Consider the following 20,586-nt stretch of genomic DNA (forward strand, 5'->3'; position numbering starts at 1 on the left):
GCTAGCTTCCGAAAGCAGACAGACCTGGCTATGTGACCGTGTATGTCTCGCTACCTCTCTGAGCCTTAACTTTCTCATCTGTCAAATGGAGAGAACTGCCTAAAGCCCCCCTCATAGGTTGCTGTGAGCCTGTCAGTACAATAGAATGGCCCAGTCCCTGGCACACAGGCCACAGGCTCTATGCCTTGAGGCAGGAGGATCTTGTTTAAGGCCTCTAGCCAAAGGGTATGGAGGCTCCAGGGGCTGGAGAAAGGAGGCTCTTTGTAGTAAGCTTCCCTCACCTGTGGACAGACCCCCAGCTAGGCTGGAAACGCGTGAGAGAAAAATAATGTCCAGAAAGGGAGAGAATGTGTTACTCAGCCCACAGATGTTTCCTACCCCTTCCATGTGTCGGGTGCCAGCACTGCCCTTGCTGAGCTGCAGACCACAGCCCTGAGACCAGGCGATGTCACCAAGAATGACCAGTGTTGTGATGGGCTGGGGGTGGGGGGCAGGGGGCAAGGGACACTTGACCCAGTTTGCAAGGGACAAGAAAGCTCTGAAGGCGGGAGGAAGGCATCATACAGGTGGGAGATGGCAACAGGAAACGAAGCAGTATCTGACGAAGCACTGGGAGGCTGCAGTAGGCAGCCACCTGAACCGCTCAGCTATACCCCGAGAGTCCAGCCGCTTTGCACCCAAGCCTGGAGCCCTGGAGGACCCGGCTCACCTCCTCTGGGACTGCCCTATCTTCACACCCTGCTGCTTGGAATCTGAGGCAGCCCTTGTTCTCTGGCAGGAGGGGAATTTAATGCCGCTGAGAGCTGGCAGGTCGACAGGCAGAAAGAGATGAAAGTGTCTGCACTGGCAGCCTGGCCGGCAGCCTCGGGGGACCCTCCTGCACCTCCACCAGCCTCCCCAGCCATTTTCTACTCCTGTGTGGCAGGAACGGCCCTCAAGGGAGATGTGGGCCTCTGGGGACAGGACTCCCTGCAGGGCTGTGTGACCCTAGGGGACAGCTGGGCCTCTCTGTGCCATGCCTGCAGGGTGTTAGGGCCAAGGTATGGGTTATTACCATGCTGGTGGCTGCCTGTCCCTCCCCTAACCCTGGCTGGCTGTCTTCAGCAGTGCCTGGTTAGCCCAGGGCTGTGGGTGGGCAGTGGGGGGCTGAGGCCAGGCTGTGCAGTGACCTTCATCCATCCATCTCTGGCACCTGGGAGCGGGTGGGAGCCTGTGCTGCAATCAGGTCAGACCCAAGTGGCCTTGACTACAGCCAAGCCATGTAGCCATCACTACCTCCTTTTTTGTGGCAGCACAGAGCTGGGCTGAGCCTAGGGCCCCGAGCCAGAATCTATACCTGTTGGAGATGGTGTGGGTCTTGGCACTAACTGTGAGATGACCTTGTTGCTCTGCAAAGCACCCTGTCAAGCTCAGCACCCCACAACTCCTGGCTATGTTGTCCTTCTTTCTTGGAACACAGAGAGGTAAGGGCACTTGGCCAAGGTCATTCAGCAAGGACACATACATACACACACAAACACAAACATGGCTTTGACACATGGTGACCAAGAAATAAGCAGGGACCCATGTGTCCAGACTCCCAGGCCCCCTCTCCATTCTTTTGGAAGCACCTGGTCTTTCTCCCAAGGTAGCCAGGAACCTGGGTTGTAATCAGGTCCCTGCTACCATCTTGCTCTTGTTCTTGGGAGAGTCATATACCCTTTCTAGGCTTCAGTTTCTTACCAGTAAAATGGGTAATAGTCCTGTCCTGATGACTTCCGGGGGCTAAAGAAGTAAACTTATTGGACAAACTGAAACCACTCCTGGGCCTCCAACCAGCCTTGGGCCAAGGGGAAGTACCCATACAGACATCCCAGCTCCTGGCCCACAATCACCCAGTATAGCCGCAGGACCTATCCTGCTTCCTTCTTCCTGCACAGCACAACCACAGCAAGCTCAGAGCAGAGGGTCAAAGGCCCCGTCTGGAGTCCTGAGTCAAGTCCAGGGCATGGGACAGGGGCCTCAGTCTGGGTGGGGGATAAAGGCGGCTAGAGACTAGGTCAGGCCAAGACTGGCTGCTGTCGGGGGAGGGGGCGCCTGGCAGGCGCTGGGCAGGCTGGGGTAGGGGGAGGCCTTTGGCGGCCTCAGAGAACAAAGAGGCTGGGGTTGCCAGGATATTCTGTGGAGCTGAAGCCGGTGGTGATGGGGCTGGGAGAGGGGCCGCAGCAGCCGTGGGAACTGCGCCTGCTGCCCCCACGCCAGCTCCCCTATCCAGAGTGGGCCTCAGGGCCATGCGAGGGTGCAGGCTGCCAGTGAGAGGGGCTGTCAGATCCCCCACTCTCTCCCCAGAGATGCACAGCTTTCAGGGTGGAGACCCAGGAAATGCTGGAGGCAGACACACAAGACAATAGTGTCAGCATCACTGAGAGAATCACAGGTGCACACTGACACAAAGCCATGACCACACACCCAGGGTTATGTAGGCAGCATCACAGGGTCACACCATAGTCACACAGAGACATCACACACACACAATCCCTGGTCGGTCCCAGCCCACATCGATGATGGCCACACAGACACAAAGTCATACACGTATTGAATCACCCAGTTTTGCCACAGGGTCACACAATGCCATGTGTGTTGTAAACCCAAAGTTATACACTCACATAGAATCACCCAATGTCACACACTCACATAGAATCACCCAAAGTCACACATTCAGTTGTACAAGCCGGTATCACACCGGGTCTGTTACAGAACTGTACTGAACTGTACTATGTCACAAGATCACACATGCAATATCACAGAACATTCCAAAGTGTGGCCACTGACATACACCAACTCATAGCCACAGGTCTCACATCTGAGTCTCCAATACATTGTCACAAACCCATCTGCATATCACACCCAATGTCACACATAGCTACGTTACTGCACAAAGCCTCACATAATTGTCAGGCCCTTAAAGCATCACACACACACACACACACACACACACACACACACACACACTCTCCATGCAGGGCTACCTGGAGGCTGGACTTGTCTCCAGCCCAGTGTGTACACCCAGCCTCTCCAACCCCCACCGTTCTGTGTCCAGAGCTGGCTCTGATTGCCAGATCACCCAGGTCGGGGTACAGGGTACCCGGAGGAAAGGCTCCTGGGTCACGAGGAAGTCAGTTTCCCAACTGCAGCAGAGGAGAGGTGAGGGCACCTGAGGCGAGGGGAGTTGGGTACACAACCCTGCCAGAGACCCTGCCTCTAAGGATGTCTCCGTCAGCCAGGGAACAGCAGGGGTGAGCCTACAACAGAGTACAAGATACAGAGATGGAGAGACAGGAGGGGCAGAGACACAGAGAGGCTTAGAGATCAGGAAAGATGGAGACCCGGGCCGGGCGCGGTGGCTCAAGCCTGTAATCCCAGCACTTTGGGAGGCCGAGATGGGCGGATCACGAGGTCAGGAGATCGAGACAATCCTGGCTAACACGGTGAAACCCCGTCTCTACTAAAAAAATACAAAAAACTAGCCGGGCGAGGTGGCGGGCGCCTGTAGTCCCAGCTACTCGGGAGGCTGAGGCAGGAGAATGGCGTAAACCCGGGAGGCGGAGCTTGCAGTGAGCTGAGATCCAGCCACCGCACTCCAGCCTGGGCGGCAGAGGGAGACTCTGGCTCCAAAGAAAGAGAAGACGACCAACGAGGATGGAGACCCAAAGACACAGGAATGTCAGGGACTGAAAGAGACCTTCAGGACATGCAGAGAGTGAGCCAGAGAGAGACAGAAAGCTGGTGCAGGCTGGGGTCGGCCTGCACCCAGATAGGGGAAGGGCCAGAGGCTTGGCCACTCTATGGAGGTGGGGGTGGCCAGGGCTTCAGGGAGGACACGCAGCCGAGCAGAAGGTGAGGGACATCTTGGTGAGATTTAGGTGAATAATAGTTTAAAAATAGCAACACCAGCTGCCATTGACAGAGCTTACTACAAGCCAGGCCCTTCCCAAGTGTGATCGCATTTCATCCTCAGGCAACTTTATGGGGGAAACAATTATTGTCCCGTTTCCCAGATGAGGTAACTGAGTCCTCAGCATAATTTCAGCCAGCCTCACAGCTGTCCCCATCCCTGGCCTCCAAACACAGAGGGGCTGGCTTACCATTCCACAAAGCAGCGTGAAACTGGAACAGGTGAGGAGCTCTGAGCTTCGGCTGTGTGCTGGGGAGTGGGCTCAGGAGACGCGTTGGGCTGTGGGTTGGCACACTGAAAGGTACAGGCCGGCTGAGTCACAGCACCCCCTCGGGGCTGGCACCAGAGCCATCCACCCCACACCTGTAGGTGTGCCAACGAGGGCCGGCTGAGGCCATCTGCAGCCTGTGTGCTGCCAGCAGCGGGCGGGGGCAGGAAGGGGCCTCCTGCTGGCCAGGCTCCCCCCACTCCCCACAGGAGGACCCTCCCCACCCTCCTCGAGGTTCTGGAGGTGCCGCCGTTTGCCTTGTGCTGGGGGTGAGGGTGCCCCCCAGCTGCAAGGCCTCCCCCTACTCCCTGCTGGACACCCCCCTTCGGCAGAGCCGCCTGGAGAGATCACAGGCGGCCACATGAAAGGGAATTTTTCCCAGGCAGAGCTGAAGTTGAAAGCTGCCTCCCACCGCCCCTGCCTGCCCCCGCTGTGCCAGGCCAGGCTGCTGAGGCCCTGGTGCTCGAAGGGAGCTTGTGACACCTGGGAAGGGGTTGGGGGTCAGCACCACCCCCACCCAACATGGCTGCTTTCTCCTCTCAGGACAATGGCAGAGATAGCCCATCTCCCCCACCTCACTGCTCACTCAGCCTCAGAAATCACTCCAGCTCTCACCCACCTGAAGCCAGGGCCCAACACTGTCAGGAAGTCCTTCCTCAAGTCTAGCCTCCATCTCAGCCAGGCTCAAAGCAGCTGGATGAGAAGAACGCTCCCCCAGACGATGGCTAAGCCTCCTCCTTCAGGTTGGCCTCTGTGATGTACAGGGAGGGGCATGCCACTGCCACCCCTTCCTGTTCAGGCTGCCCTGGCCCAGACCATGTGGCTGTGTGGTGACTTCCCCAGACATTTGACCTCTGAGGTCCCCGACAACCTTGTACCAACAAACTCTCTGAGAGTGGGGACAGTCAAAGCCAAGGACACCCCCGTAACTCAGTCTAGCAGCCCTCAGGCCTAAAGAGAAATGGGCGTGTGTGCACAGCCAGGTCCCCGCGAAGCTGAGCTGAAACTATTCCCTGGAGAATGACATTGGTGGCTTTGGGAACACCAGATCCCTGCCAGGCAAGAAGAAAGAAAGAAGACGCTGAACAGGCGGCTCAGCCTTACCCCCACCCGCCTTATGCTGCTGGTTGCTTTACTCATCGAGCCCTGAGGAACTTAGGTGAACAGAGGTGGCCCCAGGTGAGTGAAGGTCCCTGGAGGTCCAGGTTCTGGGGCATGGGGTGCAACCAGGCAGATGAGGTACTCCGGTACCAGCGACTTCCAGATTAAGAGCCTTTCCCTCCTGTCTGCTGGGCTGGTTGCTCCTGCTCTTGCCCATTCTGGATCCAGAGGCCTCTCTTCCCCAAGAAATTCCCATTCTAAATGTCCCTGGGCCATCCTTCTTCCTCCTCCAGGTGGTCCCAGACAACCCCTGCTCAAGAACGGCCCCCAAGTCAGCCCCCCAAAACCGGAGAGCAAGAAGCCAGCGGTGCTTCGTGACACAAACATGCATTCGTTTTATTCACAAAACAGCCTGGTTTCCTAAAACAATACAAACAGCATGTTCATCAGCAGGAAGCTGGCCGTGGGCAGGGGGGCCCAGGCCTCAGGGGGCCCCCTGGCCACCCACCCCCACCGGCAGGGGACCACGCAAAGAAGCCCTTTCTTCTGTTGCCATTAGAGAGGCCAGAAAAAAAGGACTTATTTTCTCTAAGAAAAGTAGCCAGGATTGGAAATATCGAGACGGGGCTCCCCAGATCGCAAAGGATAAGCGAACAGAACTTTCATTTTTTTTTTTCCAAAATCATCACTGTTGGGGTAGGGGATCCCAGTCTGGGGACTGTGGGTGCAGCTCAGCCGGCCTGGTGCTCCCTCCCCTTCTGCGAGCTCCCTGCTGGCAGCGCTGCACGCGTGGATGGATACAGAGGGGCTTCTACACGGCGCCATCAACATTCTCTTTATGAACGTGAGTGGATTCTCCAGGCAAACTATGCACTATTTCATGGTCGGAAAGAATCAAAGGAAGTTTAAATGAGGGTGGAGTTAAACTGTGCTAAATTACAGTAGTGCTTATTAGTAACTAGATTTCAAAAGGTTACAGAAAATTTACATTCTCTACACAAAAACTGCATCTCCTGCACAGACAACATCGACATCGACACAGGAAGGAAACTGATTGTCCATTCTTTGCCCAGGAAGTCTCGGTACTTTATAGATTCGTCTTTACCTCTTTTTTGTTGTTGTTCTTCCGAAAAAGCAGTTAAAATTTTTTTTCTTTTCTTTTTCTTTTTATACTAGGGACGTGGAGATGTTAAAACGACAACAAAAAATATATATATAAAAACAGGAATGAAATCTGTGAGAGAATATTTTTGGTTCTAAAGACGGGTGCATCCGTTTGTCTTCGCCCGAATCCCTTGCTGGAGACCACACGAGCAGTGACATTGCACGGAGAGGGCAGCTTTGGGTTCCGCCGCCGTCACTGAAACCACCGGAAGGCGGCTCCTGTCGGAAGCATCACCTTCTGGCGGGGGCAGGAGACAAAAACAAGGAGAGAGTTCAGTCAGGGTCCGGGTAGGCCTGGAGCAAAGACGTTCCCCTGTGGATGGCCTCATGGCGGAGGGACAGGCATGGAGGAAGAGCAGCCACCCCTCAGAGCTCCTGCCACCCCAGCCAGGCAAAAGGAGAAGCTCGACCTGCTGGGCTGCTGGAAGGCCCGGAGGACTCTGAAGCCTCCTGAGCCACTGTGCCCAGGAACCATCCTTCCAGAGAGAAAGACCCTTCCCCTGGCCCAAAGGCAACAGCGCCAGGTGGCTGTGGCATGTTTCCGTAAATGAGCGTGTGAGCACATGCGGCGGGTGTGCATATGGGTATGTGCCTCGTGCTATGCTGAGCTGTGTGGTATGGAGCTGTGGGAGGTGGGTATTTGGGCTATTTCTCAAGCAGCCGTGTCTACGTGTGTGTGCATGTGTGTCTACACTGGACTAAAGTGGGTGCCTTTGTGTGTACACAGGAGAGCAGAAAAGGAAGGGCTAGGGCTGGGGCTGGGGCTGGGGTTGGGGTTGGGGAGGGTAACCAGGAAGCCATGGCTGGGATACACCACTGTTGTTTTCCAACCATTCTGGACATTTGCGTCAAGCCCACTCGTAGAGGGGCGGGGACAGGGGCAGGGACTGCAGGCTGAAAAGATGCTTTTGTACCCAGGCCTGGCACTCCAGCTAGGTTGCCGCATCCAGAGGCACAGGGACGGGCCCTGCCACAGGGATGCAGAGACAGCAGCATGGGAACCCCTTGCCTTCTCCAAGCCAATCCCACAGTGGCTAGGTTCTTGACCATTCTGGGCTCATGGTCACCTTCCCTTACCCCGGCCGCAAAAATCTGTCAAGTAGGTGCCCAGACCAAGGGTTCTTCCAGGCCTCAGAACAGGGCACCCATCACTGGAGCAGCTCTATCCTTGGGTGGCCCTGGGGGAAAGATGGCCCTGGAGGGGCAAATGAAGGGCTTAAGGGCACTTAGATGCAGAGTTCTAAGTCATGGACTGGATGCTTTAGGCCATGTCTGAGCATCAGAAACTTAGGACCTGTATGGAAATATCAATACCTGACCCAGAACCCCAGGAGAGGAATCAGAATTCCAGGGCCTGGCTGAGAATGCTAGGTCCTTACCTGGAATTTCCAGCTTGCCTTGCAAATTATGGCCTGATGGAATTCTCAGAATGTGGTTCTGACTTTTGGGGCAGTAAACTGGTGTCTCGAAGCCAGACCCCCAGACCCCAAGGACTGGGGGGGCATCCCCCAGACACTTGCCCAGGGAGGAAAGGTGGGGTCAGGGGATGGGGGTGGGTTTGGACTGCCAGACAGATACAAGAGCCCACACACCTCCCTCTAAGGCGCCGTTACCTCCAGAGCAGCGGAAGGCTTCTTTTTGAGTTCCTCACATTTTCTGAATTTGCAAATCTGATGGCCAGTCTTTCGGTTCCTACAACTGCTGCACTGCTCGCAGTTGATGCGCCGCCGGCAGGGTGCGCACATGCCGCAGCGTTTCCGCTTCTTCTTGCCGGAGCTGATGGCAGAAGCCAGCTCTCCCTGCATGGGGTACTCGGCCAGGCCCGCCATGTGCAGCGCGCTCTCGGCCAGGAACACACCTGCCGGGGTCATAATGAAGAGGCCTGGGTTGATGGGGAAAGCGCCCAGGTAGGGGAAGTCGGACTGGCCATTGAGGGCTTCGGCACCTGCCACAGCCTCCATGTCAGGCAGGCCAGCACCCGCCTCGCTCATCAGCGGGAGGTGCTCCTGCACCACGCGCTTCAGCATCTCCGTGGACTGCGCAAACTGCTGCAGCGTCAGCTGTCCCTCGGCTGCCAGCTCCGTGGCCCGCTCTGCCTTGCTCAGCAGGCTGGCCACAGCACCACTTTTGTGCTTTGAGGTAGGGTTGCTTTTGTCCACTGCCATGGCCGCTGCCAGGTCATGCCCATTGGCCAACAGGGAGGCAGCGGCTGCAGCTGCAGTGGCCTTGTCAGCAGACTCCCCGCCCATCATGCTGCCACTGCCACTGCCACCACTGCTGCCAAAAGAAGAGTAGTGGGAGAGCGGGCGGGAGCGGCGCAGGCTCTTGTTGAGGGGCTCACTGATGATACCACTCTTGTTCCGACGCTCGGGGGGTGGTGCGTCATCTGCCACTGAGGCTGGTGCAGCGACAGCCACTGCTGCACTCTTGTCTGCTGCTCCTGCCTTTGGGCCACTGCTGCCACTGCCACCACTGGCATTGGTGTTGCTGCTGCTACTGCCGCCGGTGTCCTGGGAGCCACCGCCGAGGCTCGACATGGTGGGGCCGAGGCCCAGACCCTGCTGAAGAGGGAGCCTGCCAACTGCCAAGGGTCCACAGACCAGGACCTGGCCCTGCTGCCCACAACAGAGATGCCTGGTGGGCCTCGCTGCTCAGGGCAGGCACATGGTCAGGTGTCCAGGTGGAAATGTCTTCACTCTGTCACAACAAGAGGATATAGGGTCAGGGCAGCAGTGAACACCTCCCTCTTGAACATCACCACCACCGCCACCATCAACTGTCCTGTCATCCTGACCACCATGAGCTTGACCAGGCATCCATTAAGCATCAGATCCACCCTGGTGAGAAATTTCTTATTTGTACTATCTCAGCTAAGATCCACAAGAACTCTAGAAGCAGTGGCTGGTAATTCTCTACTTTATAAATGACGGAAACAAGATTTAGGAGAACTACCAGTCTATGAACACACAGACACCAAGTGGCACGGTGGAGGCCTTAGTCCAGGCCTCCGCAGCCCAAATCTGCCCTGCTAGGGTCTAGGAAACCCTGCCGGAAGCAGGCAGTCCTTCTTGTGCTGGGGTGGGAGAGTGTTGGAGATGCTTATTAGCTGGGTGCAGTGGCTCACGCCTGTAATCTCAGCACTTTGGGAGGCAGAGGCAGGCAGATCGCTTGAGCTCAGGAGTTTTGAGGCCACCCTGGACAACATGGTGAAACTCTTATCTCTGCAAAAAATACAAAAGTTAACCAGGTGTGGTGGTACGTGCCTGTAGTACCAGCTACTCAGGAGACTGAGATGGGATGACTGCTTGAGCCCAGGAGGTTGAGGATGCAATGAGTTATAATCACGCCACTGCATTCCAGCTTGGGTGACAGAGTGAAGCCCTGTCCAAAAAAAAAAAACTACCCCCACATCCTAATCTTCCTTCTCTGTCCGAGGGGAAGAGTGCTTGATGGTACAGATCATACAGTCTGGAAGGCGGCCCCTGAATCCTCATCTGGGAATTCCTAATACAATCAGTTATTTCAAGGCTCTGACATGTCCTGCAGGCAAAGGAACCTGGTTGCCTTTGTGTAACCCAGAGTTTGCTAATGAGTACAGGTCGCTTATTTCAGGGATCTTCTCCCCTCCTACAGGACGAGCAGCACAGGGCCAGAGGACAAGCCGTCCCCTGCCACAGTGAGAGGACATGCTTGTGCACACCCTGGCACACGCTTCCTCCTCAACCCCCGAACCACAATCATTATCGTCTCAGACCCCATTCTTGTCTCTACTCAGGCCTCACTGTGGTGCTCTGGCCTCGCTCCCAGATTGGGGGGGGCGGAGGCCTCACAAGGCCTGCAGAGTAGGGCCTGGGTGGAGGCCTCAGTGAGAACCCAGAGAGCCGGGGGGGGGGCTGTTGCCAGGAGGGGCCTCGGGCTGGGGCAGGCTGGCACTGAGGAGTAGGCATGACCCTCAAGGGAGTGGAGCCCAGCAGGAACCTGTCCTCTGGCCACCTCCACGTTTCCCAGGCAGCCCTTCATGGGACAGGGCCTGCTCTGCTCAGGTCTCAAGGCTAAGGCGTCCGAGCTGCCTCCTCAGCTGAAGGAACTGGGCCAGATGGAGCAGGGCGGCGGTTTCCTCATCAGTCCTGGCTCTCCAGCCTCCCTTCCGTCTGCCTGCTGTGGCCTAGCATCCCCCAGGAGAGGGGCGGGAGGACAGGGCCCAGCCCCAGAGCAGCTGGTGGCTCAAGGGGGAGGCGCACATCTGGCGGGTCCCATTGCGCCCTGGGCTTGAGGGCAGCACACACTGGATCTTTGTCCCCAGGCAACCCCACCACCCCCCTAGTCACAGGACTCAAGCCTGTCCCAAGAGAGCATCTAGTCCAACCCTCTGCATTCACAGAGGGGGAAACTGAGGCCCCAAGTGGGGGGGAGGGGGGCTTCCCCAGGACTAAGGAGTGGCCAAAGAGGACTGGGTGTGGGGAAAGGAAAAGCTCTGTCTCTAGGGTGAGAAGAGTAGCTGGCATCAACAGCCAGGTACTCCCTCTCCCTCCCCAGTGGGCACCGGACCACCTAGGGTTCCTTCGTTGCAGAGGGAAATGGGTGGGGAGGAAGAGCTGGGCAAGCTGGCAGATTCCACCAGGACAGAGCCAGGAGGCCCTGGCAGAAAATCCATGCTGGGCTGGGGGGCATCAGAGGTCAGAGCTGAAGCAAGAAGACCATGTGTGTCCAAGGATAGCTGTGTTCCTTCCCACTTAATAAGGGCCAAGACCAGGATGGTCTTTTCAGCCCCTCTCCTCAGAGATTGGTGACCCCTACAGGAATCAGTGACCCTGGCTAGGTGTTGGGGACCAGGGTCGGTGAGATCAGAGACAGAAACCATCAAGTCAGCTCATCCAGCTCAACTAAGCACATCTGCCCTGCCCCAGATGACAATGCCGGCAGCCCAGATACTGGGTGAGGGGAGAAGGCAGAAGGCAGGTGTCTTGTGGGCTGGCGTGATGGGGAGGAGAGCAGGCTGTGCCCCAGACCCTGTGTGCATCCCCCGCCTCTGCGGCCTGCTGGCTGGTGGCAGAAATCGATAGCTGCATTAACGCTGCTCCTGCTCTGCTCACCCCCTCCCTCCTCCCAGCTCCAGGATCTGGCTCTGCGTGCGGGGCGGGCAGGTCAATTAGAAGTCAGCTCCCTCCAACACAGCCGGCCTGCGCTCTGGGCTGGCGCTCTGGCTGAGTGTCTCAGCTTTTGTCTCTGTCCTGAGTCTCTCCTGGTGGGGACCAAACCTCATGTTCTGTTCCTCTCTTAGAATTTCTCTGATCTTCCACTATTCTGTCCTTCCTCAGGGCCCACCCACTCCCACCCTCTGAGGTCCTGGTACATGCTGAGCTTGGGACCAGAGGATGTGATATGTCACCAAACAGGTGCTGCAGGCAGAACACTATGGTTTTTCAGTCACAGAAGTTGAAGGGAGGTGGGTACACAGGGGGACTGGCTCACAGGGACAACTCTGTTTTCAAATCCAGAGTGGACAGACATGAACATCTGGTCCTCAAGCTTGTTCCAAATCGGCCCTGGTACCTGGCTCATCTTCTCCTTCAGACCTTAGGAAAAACTGATGCCCTGGTCCCAGTGGACCACTGACCAAAAACCCCATTTGCCCTACTCATGGAAGGGGAGGACATAGAGGGGACGTTCTCCCAGGTCCCAGCCTTCTACTCTAGGGCACACAGCCACCCCTTTCCAGGCCAGGAAGGGCCTGGCAGTGCCCAGGCAGCAGGGGAGGAGTCAGGGCTGTGTTGAAGCGGAGCGGGAATGAGCGGGAGGGAAAGCTGGCGGGCAGGCGGGCGGCGGCGGGCGCATCCATCATCGGCCCTGCCAGGAACGCATCCAGCCCCCAAAAAGAAATACTGCGCCTGAGGAGGGACAACAAAGGGCTCCGTTTCATCAGCAATGCGGAGCCAGCGCCCCGCCGCCCCGCCAGCCGCGGTCAGCCCACAAAGGACCCCTTTGTCCATGCAGGAGCCGGCCAGCCGGGCGCTGGGACCAGGGGCTGATGGGCGGGGACAGAGCACGGGGGGCTGAGGGGGGACAAGTTGTGGAAAGCTGGGGGGCAGAGGGGCATGTGGGGGCAGAACAGAGACAGGTGGTGGGGACAGAATCTTGAGACAGAGAACTAGAGGGGTGGGTCAGAGAAAAGGAGAGCTCGAGAGGAGGGGGCAGAGGGTCAAGGTTAGCGGAGACAGTGTCATGGGAAGCAGTGTCTGGGACAACAGGGTTCAGAGACCCAGGGACCCAGGACACCTTGTCTAGGCTCAGGGACTTAAGGGTCTAAAAGACAAGTAAACAGCCCTGAGGAGGGAGTCCCAGAAGGCAGCTGGGCATGCCCATAGGAGAGGGAGGCAGAGGGAAGGGTAGAGAAGTGGCGAGGACACCAGATCAGACCCACCGTGTAGCCCAAGGCCTAAGAAGAGGAGGTGGGGAGGCGATGGGGAGGAGGATGGGGAGGACTGGGGGGGAGGTGGGGAGGAGGGCTTGGGGGAAGGTGGGGAGGAGGCTGCGGAGGAGGGCTGAGGAGGAGGTGGGGAGGAGGGCTTGGAAAGAGGTGGGGAGGAGGACTGGTGAGGACTGAGGAGGAGGTGGGGCAATGGGTTCTTGACCCCAGAGCATGGCTGCAGGGCCCAATGCCTCCTGTAGGCTCCAGCTCACTGGCTGAGCTGGAAAGAAAGGGAGAGTCATACCTGGGGCCACCCTCCTGGCAGTAGAGGCCACTCCGTGCCTCTACCCTAAGGCTCTGGCCAGGCCCAGAAGGCAGGGAGCCTGCCCCCTTCTAGCCAGCCCCCACCACCTGTGCTGCCACTCCGGTTTCCTTAACCAATGGATCCTATCAACTAGCATTTACTGAGTATCGACTGTGTCCCATGCCCTGTGTTTTTATGCTTTACAAATCTTAGTTCCTGAATGCCTCCCTAGAACCTGGGGAGACAAAAACTATTTGCCAATTTCAGACATGAGGAAATTTAGGCTCAGAGAGGTTCAAGCTGTCAGTCTGAGGTCAAACAGCTGGTGCCTAGCAGGGGTAGAGCTTGAACCCAGAGCCCAAGTGTTAGTCACCCTGCTCTGTGGCCACCTTGGCAACGGACAAAGTGGCCCACGGCAGGTGACCTAGGTACCCCTAAGGCTGCTCTTACTCCCCAGGATTGTTACCTCTCCGTGGTTGGGAGCAAGCTGTCACAGACCCCAGGAGAGTGCCCCTACCTGGGGGACTTGGAGATGCCCAGGGCCCGGAATGCTAAGCCAGTGACATCATAATGCCAGCTGGCAGTGAGGTCACTGGAGGTGGTGACAGTGCCCTTATTCAACCCTCAGCCCTAGAAGAGCCTCACTTCATCCCCCGCAGGGTTCAATCTTGAACTTTCGGGCCAGAAAGCACTGGGAAGGAGGGGCCATCCTGGGATGAGATGGTGCCATCTGCATACAGACATGTACACAGGTGGCCCTCAGCTGGATGTTCTAGATATTCATTTGCACACATCTTCCCTGCACGTACCCGGACAGCAGCCCTGTACCTTATGATACCGGAGAGACAGCAGAGCATAGACTGAGACTCCAGCACTGTCTTCCAGGCGTGCACAGGAGCTGGGCCCACAGTCACATGAACCAGCGTGAAACAAGAGCCGGAAGGGGACACAGTGAACTATCTGGGGCCTTCCTGGAGGAAGGGACTGCTAGGCTGAGAGTTAAGGATAAGGAGAAGCAACGAGAGGGGACAAAGGCATGAAAGAGAGCCTAGGCAGGCGGGGAAGTAGGCGTGAGGTGTGTCTGTGAGGCTGACAGGGTCCCAACTGTGCAGAAGAGCCTTGAGGCCAAGGGCAGGATTTTTATTATTATTATTTTTTAAATTTTTTAGTAGGGATGAGGTCTTCCTATGAGGATCACGCAATCCTCTTACCTGGGCCTCCCAAACTGCTGGGATTATAGGCGTGAGCCACTGCGCCTGGCTGGCAGGATTCTTAAAAAACGGTTTTATCGAAGTATAGTTTACATACTATAAAATTCTTCCACATTAAAGTATACATATAATTTAATGATTTTTAGTAAATCTACAGAGTTATGCAACCATCACCACTACCAAGGGCAGGGTTTGACCAAGGTACCATCCCCCCTCTATTCCTTGCTGGCTGACCAGCCTTGCAGCCATCCTGCCTGCCCAGGGAGGCTCATGGAAGAGGCTGTGTTTCAGGATCCCCAACACCAGCCCAGCAGAGCTGCACATCCTGGCTCAGTACACCCTTTTCCACGCTTCCATGCAGCACTTGACACCCCCCACTTGCCCCCTCCCCACCACCTTGGTGGGCAGGTCTCCTTGGCCTCCAAGTGAGGCCAAATAGGCAGACAGGCTGATGGTGCGCAAAGCAGACCACAGGCTATGGTGGTTGAACCAAGCCGGGCAGTGGGGTGGAAGGGAGGGTGTTCCGTCTCTGATTTCCATGATTCAGCCTGGGGAGTTTCCAGAGGGAAAAAGAAGCCCTGCTCAAGCCCAGGGAGACTGGTCTTGGAGGCACGGAGAAACGCAGCCCCAGGCGGAGAGCACAGGGCACACATCCAGCTATGGATGGACACACACCCCCACACACTGGCCACTGTGAGCACCCAGTGGGTGGCCTGGGGTGAGACATGGCCTCAACCCCACTAGAGTCACCCCAAGACTGACTGCCAAAGACAGAACAAGGGACAGCGTTTCTATGTCCCTGACTCCACACCCCCGACCCTCTTACACCGCTCCTCCCGGGGCAGGTACCAACCATGCCTTGGCCTGAGGACTAAAGGGTTTGTGCTGGGACACAAGGGTTTGAGCAAACCTGGAGTACGTAGGGCTCTGTTTTCTCTCTCTCCTTTTTTTTTTTTTTTTTTTGATGGAGTCTTGCTCTGTCACCCAGGCTGGAGTGCAAAGGCCCGATCTCGGCTCACTACAACCTCCACCTCCCGGGTTCAAGCAATTCTCCTGCCTCAGCCTCCAGAGTGGCTGGGATTACGGGCGCACACCACCACACCTGGCTAATTTTTGTATTTTTAGTAGAGATGGGGTTTCATCATGTTGGCCAGGCTGGTCTTGAACTCCTGACCTCAGGTGATCCACCTACCTCAGCCTCCCAAAGTACTGGGATTACAGGCATGAGCCACCGCACCCAGCCAGACTCTGTTCTGTTTTACAGGGCTCCCCAACACAGCTGGAGGAGGGGATCAGTCCAACACTGAGGCCCCGGGCAGGATGTATGTTCTGACCTGGGGCTCTAGGGAGTGAGATGCCTGGGATGCCTCTGATAAAGACAGGCCCTTTCCTCAACAGGCACCTCTCTCAGGCCAGGTTCCTTTCTTGGAAGAGTCAAAGGTTCAGGAAGACCCTTCCTGATTTTTTGACCGTGGGAAAAAACTGGCCTCCCAGACAGTTTTCCCATTTGTCACATAGGACCAACCACAGCTAACAGGTATGGGGCTCTTCCTATGTGCCACACTGTCCGTGCTTTATCTCACGTTATCCTCATACCCAATCTCTAAAGGAAGTCCTATTATTGCCCCATTTAGAGCAGGCAATTTGATTAAGCAGGTGTGATGATGCCCTGTCTATCTGGGATCCCCTGAATCTTGTAGCAAACATTTCCCAGTGTGGTGATCTCTGAGCTGACACCAATCAGAAATTAGGGCCCATGTACCCCCTCAGGATCTCCCTTCTGATGGGCCTCACCACGGGATGGGCTAGCCAGGGAAGGCTAGCCCAGGGATGCATGAGCCAAGAAATCAGAGATGGGGCACTGTCCTTCTGGGGCTCCTATGTGGGGTGTGTTTGTGTGTCTGGGGTTTGGGGAGGCATACGTGCATAGGACTGGCTAGGGAACTGGAGTCCTGAGGTCTAGGTTTGTGGCTCTACCCTGTCCCTCCCTAACTTAGTGACTTTGACCAAGCTCTTTCCCCTACTAAGCCTGTCTCCCATTTGTAAAATGGAAAAATGGCTCTTGCTCCTCACCCCAAACTACTGGAGGAGTCATGATCCCAGGGCATACCATGGGGAAGGAGGCAGAGATACAGAGGGAATAAAAAAAGGATTCCAGACAGCGATCCCCTCCACCCTCCAGACCTCAGGAGGAAGGCCCCAGAGGCCCCAGTCAGTCACTGATACCATCTGCAGGTAGGAAACTGATTTGAGAGAAGGGTTTTGAGCAGGACGCAGGGCTGAGACTGAACCCTAGAAGAGGTGAGACCCATCGGGGCAAGGAGCATCCAGTCCCTTCCACTCTTAAGTTCCCCAAAGGACATTAAAATAAACAGCAGGTCCTGGCCAGGCGCGGTGGCTCACGCCTGTAATTCCAGCACTTTGGGAAGCCGAGGCGGGTGGATCATCTGAGGTCGGGAGTTTGAGACCAGCCTGACCAACATAGAGAAACCCCATCTTTACTAATAATACAAAAATTAGTTGGGCATGGTGGCGCATGCCTGTAATCCCAGCTACTCTGGAGGCTGAGGCAGGAGAATTGCTGGAACCTGGGAGGCAGAGGTTGCAGTGAGCCAAGATCGCACCACTGCACTCCAGCCTGGGCAGCAAGAGCAAAACCCCACCTTGAATGAATGAATGAATAAATAAGCGAATGAATGAATGAATGAATGAATGAATGGATAGATAGATAGATAGATAGATAGATAAAAATAAACAGCAGGTCCTAATAGCGCACACTCACTGTTTGCCAGGCACTGTGCTAAGCATTTCACAGGCATTTTCTCACCGGATTCTACTACCATTATTATCCTCATTTTACAGACGAGGCAGCTGAGGTTCAGGGACATAAAGTCACCTGCCTAAGGTCACAAGGTCAGTAAGTGGCAGAGCCAGGATTTAAATCCAGGTCTGTACGACTCCAGGGCCTGGTGCTCCAACCCTGGCTCAGGGCTCCATAGCATATGGAGGGAAGACTTCAGCTAAAGGGTGAGGTCCAGTTCAGCTCTCGGCTTGGGGAAATCCCCTAGGTTTCCCTTGGGTCCTGGAGGGTGGCTCTCAGGGCCCTGTTGCAGAGAAGTCTGCAGCTGTACCCCATGGCCCAGGAAAAGATGGGGAAGGGGCTGCGGGTGGGCCAGACGGGCCAGGCTGGGCCAGAGCTCCGGGCATTCCGGCGGCCTCCGCAGGAAGCAGAACGGGACGGAAACCGGCTCCTGCCTCCTCCCCCAGAATCCTGTGGGCAGCCCAGCCGGCCGCACAGAGGCCCTCTTTGTGCCTGCCCTAACCCGCCACCCGCGGCTGGCCCAGGGTTTTGAGTTTCCTGGGGGGTGGGGGCCCAACCACTGCTAAGCCTCCATCTAGCTCCCCTCCTGGGGGCAGCCACAGCAGTCCACAGCTGGAGGAGGAAGAGCGGGGATGGCCAGGGCCACTCTAGAGACCCTGGGGGCCTGGAGTCTGCCCACACCCCATTCCTCCAACATTTACACACCCAAATCAGGGGCTGAAGGTGGGAAGAGGGACCCAGAGACAGAGTTGAGGTCACCCCCCAGAGTCTGCCTCTGCCAGCAGCCACCAAGCCTGTCATGACACACCTGGAACCCCCCCCCTCCCCCCCCCCCCCTGGCCCCTTTGGGCCTAGGGGGGGGCCCCAAGGGAAGCTGGGCAGGGGGCCAGGCAGTCCATGTCAAACCATTTCCCACTCTCCGAGGCTCCCCGGACACACAAGGCTCAGCAAGCTGAGGCCTCAAGCTCACTTCCCAGTATTTTGGGGGACAAAAGCTCTTCGGGTGGCATAACTGCCCAAGAATGCTGGGCACCTGGGAGTGAGTTCAGGGGGCTGGATTGTGTGTGGTGACAAAAGCACTGCATACAGTGTGTTTTCGCGTGTCTACCCGGGAGGTGTGTGTGTGTCCAGTGGACTGTGAGTGTGCCCAGTTGAGTGTGTAGTCTCAGATGTCGCCCCCTACAGACCACAGCATTAAAGCATATACAGGGCTCGTGTACCAGTGCTGGGGGAGATCTTTGACTCTGTGACCTCTGAGGGTGAAGCGGAGGCATGTGTGTGCGACCCATGTCTGTGAATATGTACATGGATGTCCAAGTGCACGCGTGTGCGAATAGGGTGGTTTATGTGGTGACAGAATGTTTGTGGGTTCTTCTGGTCTGTATGTGTCAACACATCTTCGCCGCATGAATGTCAGTGTGTGTGTGTTCACATGCACTGTGAGTTGTGTCAGGAGCTCTGGGCTGTATGAGAGTCTGGGGCCCTAATGGAACGGGGATGGTGTAGACAGGAACTGGTGCCAGCTGCTAGGGCCCCTATGGAAACAGGAAGCTGCCCACAGGTGCACCTGGGCTATGGTGGGGGCTGGGTTCCATCCAGGTTCAGTTTGTGCCTCTATGAAACCAACCCAGGGTTCCACGAGCCGAGAATCTGTCCCAGCTGTAAGGGGGACACCTGCCTTGTCTGCTGTTCAAGGTCCAACAGCTCTGGCCAGTGTCTACCGCCTGCCTGGCCTGAGCGTGGAAAAAACTGGAAAACAAAAGCCCCCAGACCGCAGGCCCTCCCTGCAGAGGCGTAGGGGAGGCAGGCAAGAGGCGGGAGGTTGAAGAGGAGGGAGGGAGGTGTCGCCACAGCCCCGGAACACAAAAATAATGAGGCGAGAGGGGCCATGGGGCCAAGCCGGCTAGTTCCGGAGTCGCTATCTGACCTTGACAGATGCCACAGCTGGGCGCCTGGAGAGGAGCCGCGCCACAGTGCTGCAGAACGCCCCCAGCACCTCCCCCAGGCCAGGGTCGATGGAGGCTCAAGCTGGCCCCAGCCACAAGCAGCCACCCCATGAGGTGGGAGCCAGAAGGACTCAGAGCACCTCCCAGTAGGGGAGATGGGGATGGGGTAGGGGTATCTGGAGGCAAGGGAGTGGGAGCAGGGCCACTGCAGGGCACAAAAGGCAGCAGTGGGGTCTCCTGAGGGTGCCCCTGCCCTCAGGTAAGGCTACATGTGTGAGAAGCACGCAGAGCCTGCCATCGTGTGTGTGTAGCTTGGCTGTGGGGCTGAGTGTGTGTGGAGAAGGGAAGTAAAGCGTGAGTGTTGGTGTGACAAAAAATTGTACTTGTGTGCATGTGTCCTCAGGGTCACACAAGGCTGGGAAGACAGGCTCATGTCCCTGAAATGGGTGTGGCCACATCACTCGATGTTGGCACTGATGACTCCCCAAACTCATTTAGAGTCACAGCTGTCCTGGCGGGTGCGAGCTGTGCTGGGTCTAGGGGTAGGATGGGAGACAAAGAGAGCCACAAGTCCTGTCACTTGCAGATGGGGGAGAGGAGCTCCTCCGGCCCTTCCTGACCTACCCTCTCTCCCGCTACAGCGGTTGTCCCAGGCACTCAGTGATGGGCATGGGGCTGGGCACCGCCACTCTAGGGACATCAGCCAGGGGCTGGGGTGAGTTGCAGGAGGGGATGCTGGGCTGGAGGTGGATTAGCAATTCCGAGCACTGGCTGCATAATTAAAAAATCATTACAGCAGGCGGGCAGAGCTGAGTGTGAGCTCACGCTCAGAGCGGGCGGGGACACTGCCACGGCGCTCCCCCTCCCACTGCTTCCCCGAGGAAAAATCCCACCTGCTAATATAATTATGGAAAAACACAAGCACGGAAATTTGGTTTCAGCAAACAACGTGCCTGAGTGCCCAGGGCCTGCCTGGCCCTCAGCACAGCGAGCAGGCTGGCCAGTGGCACCCAGGACTCAGGGAAGTAAGGCAGGCCCTCCTGGGTCCAGACGTTACCTCTACTCCCTCAGCAGCCCCCCAAGAGAGGAGACTGGCAGGGGGATACAAAGCCCAGCTCCTTAAATCCCAAATTCAGGAGCAAATGGGCTGGTGCTGATGGTTTACAAACGGGGAAACTGAGGCTAAGGAATCTACATAAGGTCACTGTGTTTGTGGCAAAGCCAAGAGGAACTAGATCCGTGCTCAGTGCAACACCTCAGGGCTCAACACCCCCTCGTGACTCCCCCTATCATCAGTCATCCCCCAGCCTTCTCTGCTCCGCCTGGGATAAGTATATCTCTCCTGGAGACTGAAGAGAGCCTCCAACCCAGGTACCCCGGCATGGCCCAGAGCCTACTCAGACCTGCACGCCACGATGGGGTTCAGGG

The 20,586-nt window shown here is 56.7% G+C and overlaps 1 protein-coding gene across 3 annotated transcripts in view; it reads right to left on the reverse strand.

Moving 5' to 3' along the window:
- Window positions 1–5,674: 5,674 nt before the first annotated feature.
- LOC111528399 (CXXC-type zinc finger protein 5) overlaps window positions 5,675–20,586 on the reverse strand; it is a 37,766-nt gene continuing 22,854 nt past the window's right edge. For all 3 annotated transcript variants that reach the window (XM_023195137.1, XM_023195119.3, XM_023195128.3), the window contains exons 2-3: window positions 8,081–9,164; window positions 5,675–6,705 (exon numbers count right to left, since the gene is read on the reverse strand). In XM_023195137.1, the coding sequence (XP_023050905.1) occupies window positions 6,661–6,705; window positions 8,081–9,004 (969 nt within the window). In that variant the 5' untranslated portion in view covers window positions 9,005–9,164 and the 3' untranslated portion in view covers window positions 5,675–6,660. The remainder of the gene's footprint in view (window positions 6,706–8,080; window positions 9,165–20,586) is intronic.

Source organism: Piliocolobus tephrosceles, chromosome 4 (genome assembly GCF_002776525.5).
Source record: "Piliocolobus tephrosceles isolate RC106 chromosome 4, ASM277652v3, whole genome shotgun sequence".
Lineage (NCBI taxonomy): Eukaryota > Metazoa > Chordata > Mammalia > Primates > Cercopithecidae > Piliocolobus > Piliocolobus tephrosceles.